We start from the raw sequence: 14,207 nt of genomic DNA, 5'->3' as shown, positions 1-14,207 counted from the left end.
GCTAGTAGCAGATTGGGGCCCTGCAATGCAGTTGGTGGTAGTGACTAGAGAATGGGGTCTGAATTGAGGAGACATATCAGTCACTGTCCTTCTGTCATATTCAAATGCTTTGCCACGTGCATGCATTACTTTCCAATAAAAATAACTGTTAAGAAAGGTAGTCTAAGATATACATACTGCAGATGAACATAGATGAGATGAAATTAAGCCTGTTGCATTAGTACAGTAGGTCTTTGGGTTAAGTCGGAGATTTGTTCCTAAGACGTGACTACGTGATTTTCACCGTAAGTTGGAACCCACCTACATATGCACCTATGTCACTCACATGGAGCACATACACAGCAGTAATGAAGTGAAACAGTAAAAAATAAAATAAAAGAGAGATAACAATTCCTGATCTTTACTTTGATAAATAAATAATAAAAAACATAAAGCATATATGTACATACATTGAAATGACATAACTTTTTTTTTTAATAAACTAGTGGCGAGGTGCACGAAAGGGTTGGTGGGTGTCCTCAAGCCCGCCTGCACCCTCTCCAATCTGGGACTGCTGGCTCCTTACAGTTCACCTGCCTGCTTGCCTGATTGCCCCTAACCACTGTGCCTGCTGTTCTGATCGCTCCCAACTGCCTCCCCCATTGGCCTGATTGCCCTCCCACTGGCTTGCTTGCCCCCAATTACCCCCCCACCCACCCGCTGACCTGCTGGCCCTCATCCCCTCACCACCACCACCACTGGCCTGCTTGTTCCCAACTGCCCCACCTTGCCGGCCTGCTCACTCCCAACTCCCTACCCAGCCAGCCTTCTTGCTCCCAACTGCTCACCTGCTCACACCCAACTGCCCTCTCCTGCTGGCCTGATTGCCCCCAATTGCCTTCCCCTGCCTGCCTGATCACCCCTAACCGCCTCTGCCATGGCTTTGTCCAGAAGGACATCCAGAAGGTCTCCCCGAAGGTCATCCTGGTCTAATTAGCAAATTACCCTTTTATTACAATAGTACAGATGGGCGATGGCGATGTAACCACAAAACGATGTACCTCGAGTCCGACGTAACCCGAGGACTGCCTGTATAGTGGTTTGCATGGTCATTGATTAGATCTTAACATAGAAAAATTAAATTGAGAATTAGCGTAGTAGAACCGCAAGCCATTCTTTCCTTTAAAATGCTATTTTCAATGTTGTTGTAATGTTCCCACTGAAATAATTTAAGATTAGCGTGCGGGTTAGGCCTGGGTGCCTGAGGAATAAACTAATAGCTTTATAAAATGTTGCTCTGGAATAAATAAGTAGAAGAATAATGAGCCAAGGAGCGCTCCCTAAACAACCCAGGGAGCAGGCAGCTAGCGACAGGAGTGAGAGGAGGGAGGAGCCAATGTGTGTGTGTTTGGTAGGGCGGCCAGGCAGGACACTCCACGGTGGGAACCCGGCGGCCACCTGGAAAACACCTGAGGAGGAACTGAAAGAGCTTAGTAAGAAGGTCCAGCTAGCAGAGCCCAAGGACACCAGCCCTCCGGAGAGCCCATAGCGGGCACAGGGCTGATGAGAAACATCGAGACCCCCAGAATCTCAAGTTAGGCATTTCTTTAGGGAGGAAAGGCTAACCTCTGTACCTACTGATGACTACTCTAAAAATATTAATTTCTCATTCCTCTTAGTTAAAAAAAAAAAAGTGAGCATGCACCTCCAATATATGTACATTTATTTAATGCCTGTATGCACCATTGTACTATATAGTATATGCATTATAAAACATCTGCAAAAGGTATGTAAAATAACTATATTTAACCTGAAGTGCTTTAATAAAAAATAACACTCAGTGAATATTATTTTTAGGAAAAGCTATGCTGTTAAATATGCATCAAGGTTTTTAAAAACCTGGTTTAAGACTTTGGAATGTAATACTACATAAGTATGACTTAAAGTTCAAAGTACATGGATGTTGGTCTTAAGGTCTGCCATAGCTAAAGACATCTCACAAGGATAGGTGGGTCCAAATGGAAGAAGCTTATCAGTGGCAGCATTTAGTCAACCATAACACATAGTATTTATTTTCCAACTCCATCCACCGCTTGCGCAAGGTTTTGGTTGAAATTTTGTTAACTTTCAACTTGGTTGAGTTTTTCTAGAGAAGGCATTGAAATGCACTCTTTTAAAATGATTTTTAATGTATAAATTATCAAAAATTCTTTGGAAGATTTAGAAATTAGAAAATTTTGTCCTCAAGGTTCCAAATATTACTGAGAAATGTTTTGTTGACAAACAGCATATTTATATAAAAAAAAAAATCACATACATATGGGAACATTTCCAAAAGTCTGTTTTGAAAATGCTCTTTCCATAGCATGAGTTTCTTTCAAATAGTAATCACCTTCTTATTTGTTGTTACATCATCCATCTTTACCTGGGAGACACAGGTTATGTGTGCGTGTTTTTCTTGATGACCTCCAGAAAGCAGGTCGCTGAAAACCACTTGTCTTCATACACAAGGTGGACAAAGGAAAACACTTCTCTTTCAGTAGAAGGAAAAAGTGCACTCACCCTCTAAGTTCGATTCCTCTACTAAGTGCTGGGCTTTAAGATAAACATCAGACCTCCAAACTGTAACATTTTCATGATCATATCTCATCTTACTACGTAGTAAAAATTCTAATTTTTTAATCCTTACCAGAGGGTATGTTTATTGATTTTAGAGAGAAAGGAAAGGGCAGAGAAAGAGAAACAGTGATGAGAGAAACATTGATAAGTTGCTTCCTGTACATACCCAAACTGGGGATCAAACCTGCAACCTAGGAATGTGCCCTGACTGGGGAAGCAAACACGAAACCTTTCTGGGTAGAGGACGATGCTCCAATCAACTGAGTCACCTGGCCAGGGCTCTACTAATTGTAAAGGCCTTATTTTTTTTATAAAATTAACCATTCTGATGACATTCTTTAGTATTTTTGGCATATCTGTCTTTAGGGGTTTTTTTTGTTTTTGCTGTATCATCTTGCCTTGGGCCAATAAGGCGAATCAATTTCATGTTTGGGCTACTTGTGTAAACTACTCTGAATTCTTTTTTATTCTAGTCAAATCAGCTGTTATCTTAGTTTTCCCCTAAAGCATTCTTTTAAGTAGCCAAGTCATCAGACCTTTGAAAATATATCTGTTCTGGTATCTCTTTCCTTTAGTGACTCACAGATAGGTGTTCGGTTGCGTTATTGAAACAGAATTAAGTAGTGGCCCTGGCTGACATGAAGTTGTTCTATAAGGTTTGCTTAGTAACTAATGACTTAGTGAACAAATTGGGTAGTACTTTGTGCATTTAAAAGGTTTTTAAAAAAAAAAAAAATTTTCATTATGCATTGTATCAAATCTACCACTCTGTGACTGGAAATTGAGTCTTTATGTAGTTTTTATATGTTGTAATATTTCTTCAAATAAACCATCCCTATAAATAAAAAAAAAAAAGTCTTCAGCCCAGCCAGCATGGCCCAGTGGTTGAGCATTGACTTATGAACCAGAAGGTCACGGTTTTATTTCTGATCAGGGCACATGCCTAAGTAGGGGGCTCAATCTCCAGTGTAGGCAGGCAGGAGGCAGCTGATCAATGATTCTCTTCTCTTTCATCATTGATGTTTCTATCTCTATCTCCCTCTCTGAAATTTAAAAGAAAAAGAAAAGTCCTCAGTTTACGTCATCCACAGGTCCTGGGACTTGAAGCAAACTGATGTGTAATAAAACCAGTTTAACCAGAGGCTAATGGATGTAATAGGAGGTAAGTTGCTCTAGCATCTCATCAATATTATAATGAAATGAACTTGAAGGAAATAACGTTGTTCAAGGACCTGCTGTACCCTTATTTGGAACATGTGAGAAGCAGCAGTACTTTCCTCCAATTTCCTAGCAAACCTCCCACACTGCATGCTGTTTCTTTAAAATCCCAACAATGTTTCTATGCATCTTCTAGCAGAATTTGCCGACAAAATTGAGCATTTTATTTTGTAGCTATATAGTTTTCCATGCATCATTTTAGCTGTTTTCACCACAGGAGGAAGAATATGTGATTTCCTAATGGTATATTATTTTTTTGCCTTAAGCAATTAAGTAAAAAAAAAATTCCAAATAGGCTCTTAAATATTTAACTTAGTAAAATTCTGGCCTAAATTTAATATTGAATAATTTTAAACATTTGCCAAACATTTAAAACTATTTGTATTCATGTTCCCAAAAGTTAGATTTTATTTTCTTTTTTAATTGATTGTTTTTAGAGAGAGAGGAATGGCGGGAGAGGTTGGGTGGGGGCACAGAGGATGGGCCAAGACCCATCCTTGTGCCCACTGCAGCCTCTTAGCCCACAGTTCTTTTCAAGGTGCACAAATTCATGCACTGGGCTCCTAGTTAATATATAATTAACATTATTAATACAATAATATATAATGATCCTCTTTTATTCCCCTCAAGAATTTTATTGTAGTTCATCTGTCCATTTGGTAAAGATCAATTTAGTTAAAATGAAGAATTTAATCCATAAACCTACTTCACTAAGTAAGGCTACATGAAATAAGTAAAAAACTAACCAGGGAGGGGCCTTGATGGGTTGCCCCTTCTTCCTGTAGGACATGTCACATACCATACAGGGTATTGGGCACAGAGTAAGGACACCAGTGTTGATCCATAACTAAAATGTTAGCCAAGCTGTCCAGCTGGTTGAGTGTCTGCCCATGAACCAAGAGGTCACTGGTTAGATTACTGGTCAGGGCACTGGTTGCAGGCTCCATCTCCAGGAGGGGGCGTGCAGGAGGCAGCCAATCAATGCTTCTCTCTCACTGACCTTTCTACTTACCTCTCTCCTTTCTTCTCTCTCTAAAATAAATAAAAACATATTTAAAATATTAATCAAACTCAATTTCCTATTTTTTTAAGATTAAAAAATGTCTTGGATGTTAATAACTTTCCCCCTTTACCTTCTGTATCTTTTTGGGCTTCTTACGTGGACAACAAACTTTCTAGGACAGCAATATTTAATACATGTGCCACAGGAATGTTTGAAACATGCAATACCTGACTATGTAGTCAGGGGCACTGACCTCTCTCCCTTAGATTGTCAAATAAAAATAAAAATAAAAAGGACAACAGCCAACACAACAATAGCCATCCAGTGTGAATGAATCAAAATTATACCTCTTTTTTGTCAGATCAGCAAATACAACAATATATTTTTTGGTGAGCTGCAGAATTTTAGCGATTGCTTTATGTGTGCCATGAGATGGAAAAGGTTGAAAATCACTGTTCTAGAGCATGAACCATTTCCTTTGGCTGCCATTTAAGTCCTCCCTGCCCATTCTGCTGGGTCAGACGAGGACTTCACAGGAATGGACATCTGGACGAATAAAACCCTCGAGTCAGGGAAAATCTTCAAGACCTGCCATGCAACCGGACAGAGACTTGTACTTCCTGGAGCTTGAATTGTTAAAAAGGACACCACTTCCCTTCCCCCTGTAATGGCTCAGGCCTCCTTCAGGAATATTTGTGAAAACATATCTGTGATCCCCAAATCAAAAAGTTTCTCAATAAATCCCAGCCCACTGAAATGGAATAGCCTTCAAGTTCAGCCTAAAGGGCTGAGCAGACATATGGAAATAGCACAGCCCTCCAACTCCCTTCCAGCCCCCAAAAAGCAATGGCTAAATTTAAGTCCAAAATACATTGTAAGTGATAGAGCCATCCTTTCTCTGGTGAAGAAGCCCTGAATAAGGTAACTGTGGGATGACTCAGCTACTAGACCACTGCTGAGCGCCCCATACCCAGGTTTCTGTGGCTGAGAGATTAAAAAAAAAAAACCACCCAGAAATTCACATTTTTGAGTGTTGCTCTGTACATTTCTACATTGCTAAACCCTGTCATCCAAAAAAGCCACCAGTAGTCACACCTCCATTACCATTTTATATATAGTAGTGCTGAAACTCACACCCTCAAAAATTTTGGAAGAGGATCATATTTCAAAGAAGAAATCTATATAACTGTTTAAAACCCATTGTAAACTGTAAATTGCATGAGAGATATGCACGTGTATACATACTTCTGTCCTGAAAATAACAGATTTTATGCCCCGCTAGGAGGAGGCAGCAACCCTTGGTCAAATACCAAAAGACAGGAATTCAAGTATTTTAGCCTCTGTGCTTGGCCAACAGGTTCATTGGGGCCAGTGGGGCCAGTCGGTGAAGTTACCTGCCTCTGCTTAAGAAGACAGATAGGGGTGAGGGCCAGCACTTGGAACTCAATGGCCTTTTGGGAAAGAAAAACTCAAAAGTCATTCGAGAGTATCTGGTTCTCAAAACAAGAGAGTGAAAATGCTTAGCACTTAATTTAACACCTGGACATAAAAAAAAAAAAATAGAAATAGAAGTCAAGATTCCTGAAAATGGTCCAGGAGTGCCCCCAGAGAGAAGGGTATGAAGTCAGGCCTGTAACGCTATAATCACATTAAGATGCTTTAGTCTTTTTTCTATTTATGGTTTAGAATTACAATTTACAAAAGCAGTGCGAAAAGTTCCAAAGCGAGTGTCTGAAGTGGGATATTTGTGTTTTGCATTGTCCAAGGCTGGTCAGTCACCAGCGGTGGCTCTGATGGGGGGACTGGAGGTGAGGCAGGTCACTAGGATGAAATTAAAGAGCATCTGTGGATGAAGCTCTACAACCTCAACACGGTTTAAATCCTGGAAGTGGCTCTTGTTATGTAATCTCTTCTCTCACAGGACGAGTGGACCCTGAGGAGCCATTCCGGAAGTGGCTCTGCACATTGCTTGCAGGCTGGCGCTGAGGGTATGCCAAAGTGGCCAGGTTTCTGAAAGAATACACCCATTGGCCAGCATAGGGGTTGATATTGCTTGGCTACTAAATTTTTTTTTATTTTTTTATTTTTAAGAGAGAGAATGGAAGGTAGGGGAGAGACACAGAGAGAGAGAGAAACATTGATGTGAGAGAGACACATTGATTGATTGCCTCCTGCATGTGCTCTGACAAAGGCCTGCAACTAAGGTACATGCCTTGACTGGGAATCAAACCGGGGACCCTTCAGTCCTCAGGTCAATTCTCTATCCACTGAGCCAAACTGGCAAGGGCCATGGTCGGCAAACTGTGGCTCGCGAGTCACATGTGGCTCTTTGGCCCCTTGAGTGTGGCTCTTCCACAAAATACCATGGCCTGAGCGAGTCTATTTTGAAGAAGTGGCTCTGTTGACTAATGAGTTTGCCGATCACTGGACTAGGGCAACTCACACTTTCTTAAGGCCTTCTGATTCCGGAGGCCTGTGTTGGACTGGGGCAGTTGGAACTTCCCTCCACCATCCATCACGAAGATCTTAGCACAGTGGGTTTACCAGACTAACCACTCATCTTTTTATACGAGACCTGAAGGCTGTGAGCGTCGGGAGAGGATGCCTTGGGGGGAACCAGGATGGGGCACCTCCTGAGGCCAACATGATGACTCCAAGCACCCAGAGAAGGGAGATGGTGCCTGAGTGACTTCCTGCTCAGGGGTGGCTCAGGTATTGCCTTTCTAAAAGACCTCTGAAGGCGGAACCCATCATCCTAACAGCACAGTTGAGAAACCCATACAGGAGATAAACTTGACTCAAGCTCCCAGCACTTTCCGGAACTGTGCTCAGCTTCAACCACAAGAGGGCAGACGTCGGCGGCAGATCCTCTGAAGAGCTGAGGAGAGCAAGCTCCCTCTGTCCATGCCAAGGGCCATCGACTACATGTTTAGCTGCTATTAGATAAACTCTCGTTGAGGAGAAACGTTTTAGATGTCATCACCATTCATTTAGAGCCTTGTTATAAAAGAATATGTAAGAGAACATGTAGAAAATCTTGATTTTTCTATTTGTTTTTACTGTCAACGGTAAGTTGTTAAGAAAACACACAAACTACCCTAATTTCACTAGTTACTGTTTGCAGTGTTGAAGAAAAACTTTTAAGAGTGGAGTCAGAGGCCCTGAATTCTAGTCCTCACTCTATTCTTAAAAAAAGATAACTGGACCCTGAAAAACCACCTGCTGGGACCCCAGTTTCCTCCTCGGACAATGAGAAGACAGGACTGGGATGAACTCTGGGGTTCCATCCAGAAACGAAGGCGCGGAATGAAATTGCGGTGGGGAGTGCAGGCTGAGTAGCATGCGGTGGGCGTATACGTAAGGCCTGCACGCTTCGTTTGCACAGCACACTTGGGGAATGGGCCATTCCACATGATGAGTTTTCCAGATAATTGAATTTTAAATGCTGAAACTGGTTTCCCTTTAACCTTTTGTCATGGAAATCCTCCTAAAGTGTATTACATGCTTCTCTGGTCTCGTAAACATCATTTACCCTTTCCTGACTTATCTCCAGATCATCATGATGACCACTTCTTACTATAACTACATGCAAATGACCGGAAATGGGGTAGTCTTTCCACAGTGACAGCAAAGCCTCCACCCTGAAGAGAGCGCTGGTGGCTTTGGGCATATGCAGGTAGGCAGGACCCTCCTGCTAACTGGCCCCAGACCCTATTAAAAAGCTATAATTGGCAATCCTTCCTTTCTTCCATCTCCTACCTCACCACCTGCAGTCATTTCTCCAAGTAACACCTTCTAGCAGCCTCTTGACACTGGGTTTAAAATCTGCTATAATCTAGATAGAACTCAAGGTTGCCATGGGTTACCAGGGCCTGAGCTTGTAACAACCCTAAATTTAATTTTACACAGTTTAAAGCCAGTGGGTACTGTGCTGAAGGTTGCTTCTGGCCAGGGCTGATCTTCAGCTAGTCCACCCAGTATGCAATGCTTCTAGACCAGTTGGCCAATCACCCTGAGCCCCCGGGCCCTCCAGCCAGCCCAGGAACCGGTTCTTGCATGTGCTGACATTCTTTCCATTTCTTACCACGCCATACTGGTTGCTCAATATTGGAACATCAGCTTTGTTTCTGGGTTGAAGATTATTCTCTCCTGCTCAGTACATTGCCAGGGTTTGAAGCTCTTCTCTGTCCCTCAAACTCAAAGGCCTTTTCCCCGTTACATTGCTAACGAGGTTGGGTGTTAAATTGCCTGGCTTGTGTGGCTCAGTGGTTGAGCAGCAACCCATGAACCAGGAGGTCACGGTTTGATTCTAGGCCATGGCCCATGCCTGGGTTGCGAGCTCGATCCCCAGTGGGGGTCATGCAGGAAGCAGCCAATCAGTGATTCTCTCTCACCACTGATGTTTCTATCTCTCTTTCTGAAATCCATAAAAACATATGTATTTTTAAAAAGCCACCTTTGATTGAAAATCTACCATGTGCCAGATGCCAAGTCAGTACATTATATAAACCATCTTATCTCATCCACTAAAGGACCCTGTTGGGGAAGAGAATCAGCCTCCGTAGCTGAGAAACCTGCCCCTCTCAAGGCCAGTAAGTGGGTCTGGGAGTCAGACCCGCCCCTCTGAGGCATGCTCTTTGCACTGCCCTCTGCCCGAGTTTATGAACGCACAAGCAAGTCCAGTCAAGGGTCACATCCTGAAAAATATATTTTCAGTGAAACATGGGCCCTTTTGCTTTTCAGAAAAGGCTACTTGTTTTTGGTGTGTGGGTTGTGTTCTAATTAATTCCACATTTTGTTACCAATTTGGAGCACTCTGTCCTCAGGGAACAGAGCGGGCGTACTTATAGAAAGCTAGCTGAGGGAGGGAGGGAAGGAGAGACTAGGCTATAAAGTGTCTGTAGGATCTAATAAATAAAAAAAGCCTCCCCAGTTCTCCCTGCACCAAACAGAAGTAAATAGAACATTCTAGAAAGGCCAATCTTCTCCAGAGTAGGGGTGATAGAGTCACAAACAAAAAACGTTGCTCTGTGTGTTACCAGCTATGCCTGCAAAATGGAGCATGTGCTATCAATCATAATAGGATCCGTCCCCACCCCCAAAAGTTCTCTGAACGTTCCCTCCAGAGTGATGCAGTTACCATTCGAAAAACGAGGGGCTTTCAGAGCTACAGGGGGATCCTGGAAGCAAATTGCAGACCTGAGGAGTCTCTGCCAGTGACAGGGCAGGGATGGGTCTATGGCTTGGGGACAGGCACAGATTTAACTTTGGAACTGGCTCTGGGGACCAGAAGGATGCCAAACCCATGGCTATGAATTCTGTCCTATCCCCAGGGAAGAATTTTTCAAATTGACCCTAAGCTAATTTTTAAAATAAACAAACCATGACCTCATCTTCCACATGTTGCACCTGCTCCTCCCACAGCTAACACACACACACAACAATTTTCAATGTTCTCTCCCAAAAACATTCACAGGATTCTAGTTTCCAGAGTAACTCTTACCAGGCAGGGAACTGACAGAAAAACTAACTAGCCACAGGTGACAGGGCCAAAAACCTCTGTGTATTAGTGTCCTAAGGCTGCCATAGAAAAGTACCACAAACTGAGTGGGGGAAGCCACAGAAATGTATTGTCTCAGTCCTAGAAGCGAAAAGTCCAAGATCCAGGTGTTGGTGGAGCCATGCTCCCTGTGAGGGGACAGGGAATCATATACTCCGGGCCCTGATCCCAGCTTCCAAGAGGTCAGGCCAGGGCCCGTGCCCGGGTTGCGAGCTCGATCCCCAGTGAGGGACACGCAGGAAGTAGCCAATCAGTGATTCTCTCTCATCACTGATGTTTCTATCTCTCTTTCTGAAATCCATAAAAACATATATATTTTTAAAAAGCCATCTTTGATAGGAATCTACCATGTGCCAGATGCCTAGTCAGTACATTATATCAATCATCTTATCTCATCCACTAAAGGATGTGGAACAGCATCAGTGTTGCTACACTTGTGGCAGCAGTAACTCCTATCTTCACACATCTCCTGTGAGAGTGTCTTTGCCCTTTTAATAAGGACACTGTATTGGATTGGGGCCAATCCTCTACCACCTGGCCTCATGTTAAGTAATTAGGTTGGCAATGGCCTTCTTTCCAAGTAAGGCCATGTTTGGAGGTACCAGGGATTAGGACTTTTTCAAAGTCTAAATAAAAGATTTGGGGTGACACAGTTCAACCCATAACATCACCTAAGATAGTTCTGAATTCAAATTTGAACTCAAGAGAAGGAACAAAATGAATTGCCCAACAGCTCACCTTATATTATAATCGTAAGTAATATAGTATGGGTGATTTCTCATGTTAGCAGGTCGGTGGGAAGTTGGTGTGCTGACCCCTGACATCTGCTAATTGCAAGGGTGAATCGAGGAGAACCGCTGGCTGATGTGGGCTCTCTACAGAACCCTAATTCCTGCTCGCCACATTTTAGGACAACACCTACTAAGGCATGTGCAAACACTCAGTGTTGAAGGAAACCCTGCCACTTACCTGGCCCCAGTGACATCCACACCGACCATCAGCTGCCCATTCAGGGAGAGGATCTCGTCTCGCAGCCGGACCTTCCCGCTCTTCCCTGCCGGGCTGTTCTTCCTCAGCTCGGTCACCCAGATGCAGCCCACGTCCAGCACGGGGCCCTGGTGGGTCTTCCTCTTCTTGCCCCCCCTGCGCTTTTCCCCGTAGTCCCCGAACACAGGGATGTTCCCGAAACTGAGGCCCACCGTCTCCGCGTCCCCCAGCTCCTTGGTGAGGTACACGGTGCAGATCTCCATGCCCGGGGGGCTGCGGTCAGGGGGCACCGCGCTCTCGTCCACCGCGAAGTTCAGCTGGATGTACTCGCGCAGCTTCTGGATGGCCGCCTGGCACAGCCGCTGCTCCGGGCCCGCCCCGCCCTCCCGCAGGCTGTTGTCCAGCCACCGGCAGAGCAGGGGCAGGTGCAGCACCGCGTTGTCCTGGGTGATGGGCATGGCGCTCACTCCCGGACACCAGCATCATGAGAGGACCTGCTCCTGGGGGCCGGCCCCCGCGGGGCCCCACATCCCCTGGGGACCCTGGCTGTCATCAGTTGGGGTCATGTTCAGGCTGGCAGACGAGGGGCGCCTGCTGGAGACGGGGCTGTTTGCCGTGACAAGGGGAAGACAGGACACACACACTGACAGTGGGATGATCTTTGCAGCCGTGGTGCTCAGCGAGGGACAGAAGGAAGCCTGCGACAGGTCTCTGCTTGGTTCACATCACAGCAGGGCCTGTGCAAAAGGCCCAGCAATGGGAAAGCCCTTCATGGGCGGCAGCGTGGCCTCCCCCGGATTCATTCACACCTGGAAGAGGAAAAAACAAAAAATTCCTTCCAGTCACAACAGTGAGCCTTCTCACACAGAACACAAGGCCTCTTGTATGGCTGAAGGCAATGTTTGCTTTCTGAGCCAGAAGCCTGAACGCAGCTCCCCATCGCCCCAGCTCGGCTCCCTCCGCGCAGTATACACACACACACAGATAGGCAGACAGACAGACACGCAAACATACACACCCCCTTCCCTTCCAGACATCCCTGGAACATTGGCCTTCTCCAGAAAGTTTCCCTGACCAGCGTGGAAATGAGATGACTTTTGCCAGGACAACCCCCACCAAGCTCACATCCAACAGGAGGATGTGGGATAAGACTCCATAGAAGATCGTAGAGGGGTTCTGGAAACATTGAAGACCTTATTATATTCCTAGGAAGTTGAAATCTATCTCCATTTGCCTTGACCTGTCCAACTGCAGACATGGGGAGGCTCTCCATTCCAGAACTATGTTCTTACAATGCTACCGAGAGGAGCAACAGCAATCAACCGCACAGAGAGACTCAGGCACGGCCCGAGGACAGCACCAGTCCTGAGCTCAGCTGTTGACTCCACCTTCATCATGTAGGTCCACAGGCATCCTGTCCCTTGGCATCCTACAGCTCTCAGTCTCCTTGCTTCCTTTCCGTTGGAAAACTGTCAAAACCAACCTACCCAAAGCCTTCTCCTCCAGAGAAATATTTCCCAATGCTTCTGGGTGAGAGGACTCAGCCCTCCCTGGCTGGCCTTTGAGTGCAGGTCTTAGCGCCATGATGCACTCACCAGCTTGCAGGGCAGGCTGCAGCAGAGGGCTGGGGCTGTCCTGCCCCCACTGAATCTTGCACAGTGCAGGGCACATCACTGCTCCCCCCACACACACCCGGGGAAAGGTTAATTGAATTTCATCACCAGTCCTTCTTCTCCACCAAAGAAAATTTTCACCTTCATCCCCTGTAAATGCAGAAAAATGACCCCTTTCACTCTCTTCTCTGAACCTCACTTTCGCCCAGAGAAAGTCAATAGAAACTGTGCCATCAAAGATGGAAAACATTCTTCACCTTCTCAGGAAATGATTTAACAAGAAATAATAATAAATGGGAGAGGTGTCAGAAGCCATGTCAATAATAAATAACCTTATTACCCAGTAACCATAAAGAAACGTCTCGTATTGTAAGTTTTGATTTTCCAGAGAACTCGAGGGCCAGCTATTAATGGGTTCCAAATAAATTAAAAGCTTAGCAAATATCATCTACATAAGCACATGCCTACTACAAAAAATGCAAAAAAAATCAAAGAAAAGATAATCCATAAACACACAAAAATGGAATGTTACCTTTGGCCAAAATAAGTAACACCTCTCACTGAAAAGCAATGCCATACAGACATTTTAAAATCCTGTGAATAAGTCAGAACATTTTCCATCAGCAACCTTTCTAAGTCTCCTTTTCCTCATCTGTAAAATGAGAAAATTAAGCTAAGTGATCTCTAAGGTCTCTCAAACTGCACAGAGTGATTCTCAAATGCAGTGACTTTGTCGTATTCAGCAACATACTCCCTACTCCAGCCCAGTGCCTGTCACCTTGCAGACTCTCCATGACTTAAAACAAGTTTTTAAAAAGATGCTTTAAATTCAAATTTTAATGGTCTGTGGTATCATTCAAGGTGTTAGTCTCAGTCCCAATGATTCCATACATATGAAAATGGGATACATATCTTGGGCAAGATACTCTTTAAGTCTAATAGAAGAAAACCAAACTTAAGAGCAATCGAGAATTTTTTTTCCTGATGTCAACTTGTATTCACTCAATACATATTTATTGAACATCAATTAAGAACCAGGCCTTGCGGAAACTGATTTGGCTCAGTGGATAGAGCGTCGGCCTGCAGACTGAAAGGTCCCAAATTTGCAGTCAAGGGCATGTACCTTGGTTGTGGGCACATCCTCAGTAGGGGGTGTGCAAAAGGCAGCTGAACGATGATTCTCTCTCATCGATGTTTCTAACTCTCTATCCCTCTCTCTTCCTCTCTG

The 14,207-nt window shown here is 44.4% G+C and overlaps 1 protein-coding gene across 1 annotated transcript in view; it reads right to left on the bottom strand.

The window, feature by feature from the left end:
* PDZD2 (PDZ domain containing 2) overlaps nt 1-14,207 on the bottom strand; it is a 310,856-nt gene that overhangs the window by 186,959 nt on the left and 109,690 nt on the right. The window contains exon 3 of the mRNA XM_045571556.1: nt 11,349-12,175. Within this exon, the coding sequence (XP_045427512.1) occupies nt 11,349-11,824 (476 nt within the window). The 5' untranslated portion in view covers nt 11,825-12,175. The remainder of the gene's footprint in view (nt 1-11,348; nt 12,176-14,207) is intronic.

Source organism: Pipistrellus kuhlii, unplaced genomic scaffold (assembly GCF_014108245.1).
Source record: "Pipistrellus kuhlii isolate mPipKuh1 unplaced genomic scaffold, mPipKuh1.p scaffold_m20_p_4, whole genome shotgun sequence".
In the NCBI taxonomy this organism is placed as follows: Eukaryota; Metazoa; Chordata; class Mammalia; order Chiroptera; family Vespertilionidae; genus Pipistrellus; species Pipistrellus kuhlii.
Note: the sequence above shows the minus strand (reverse complement) of the source record. Positions and strands in the feature narration are given on the sequence as shown.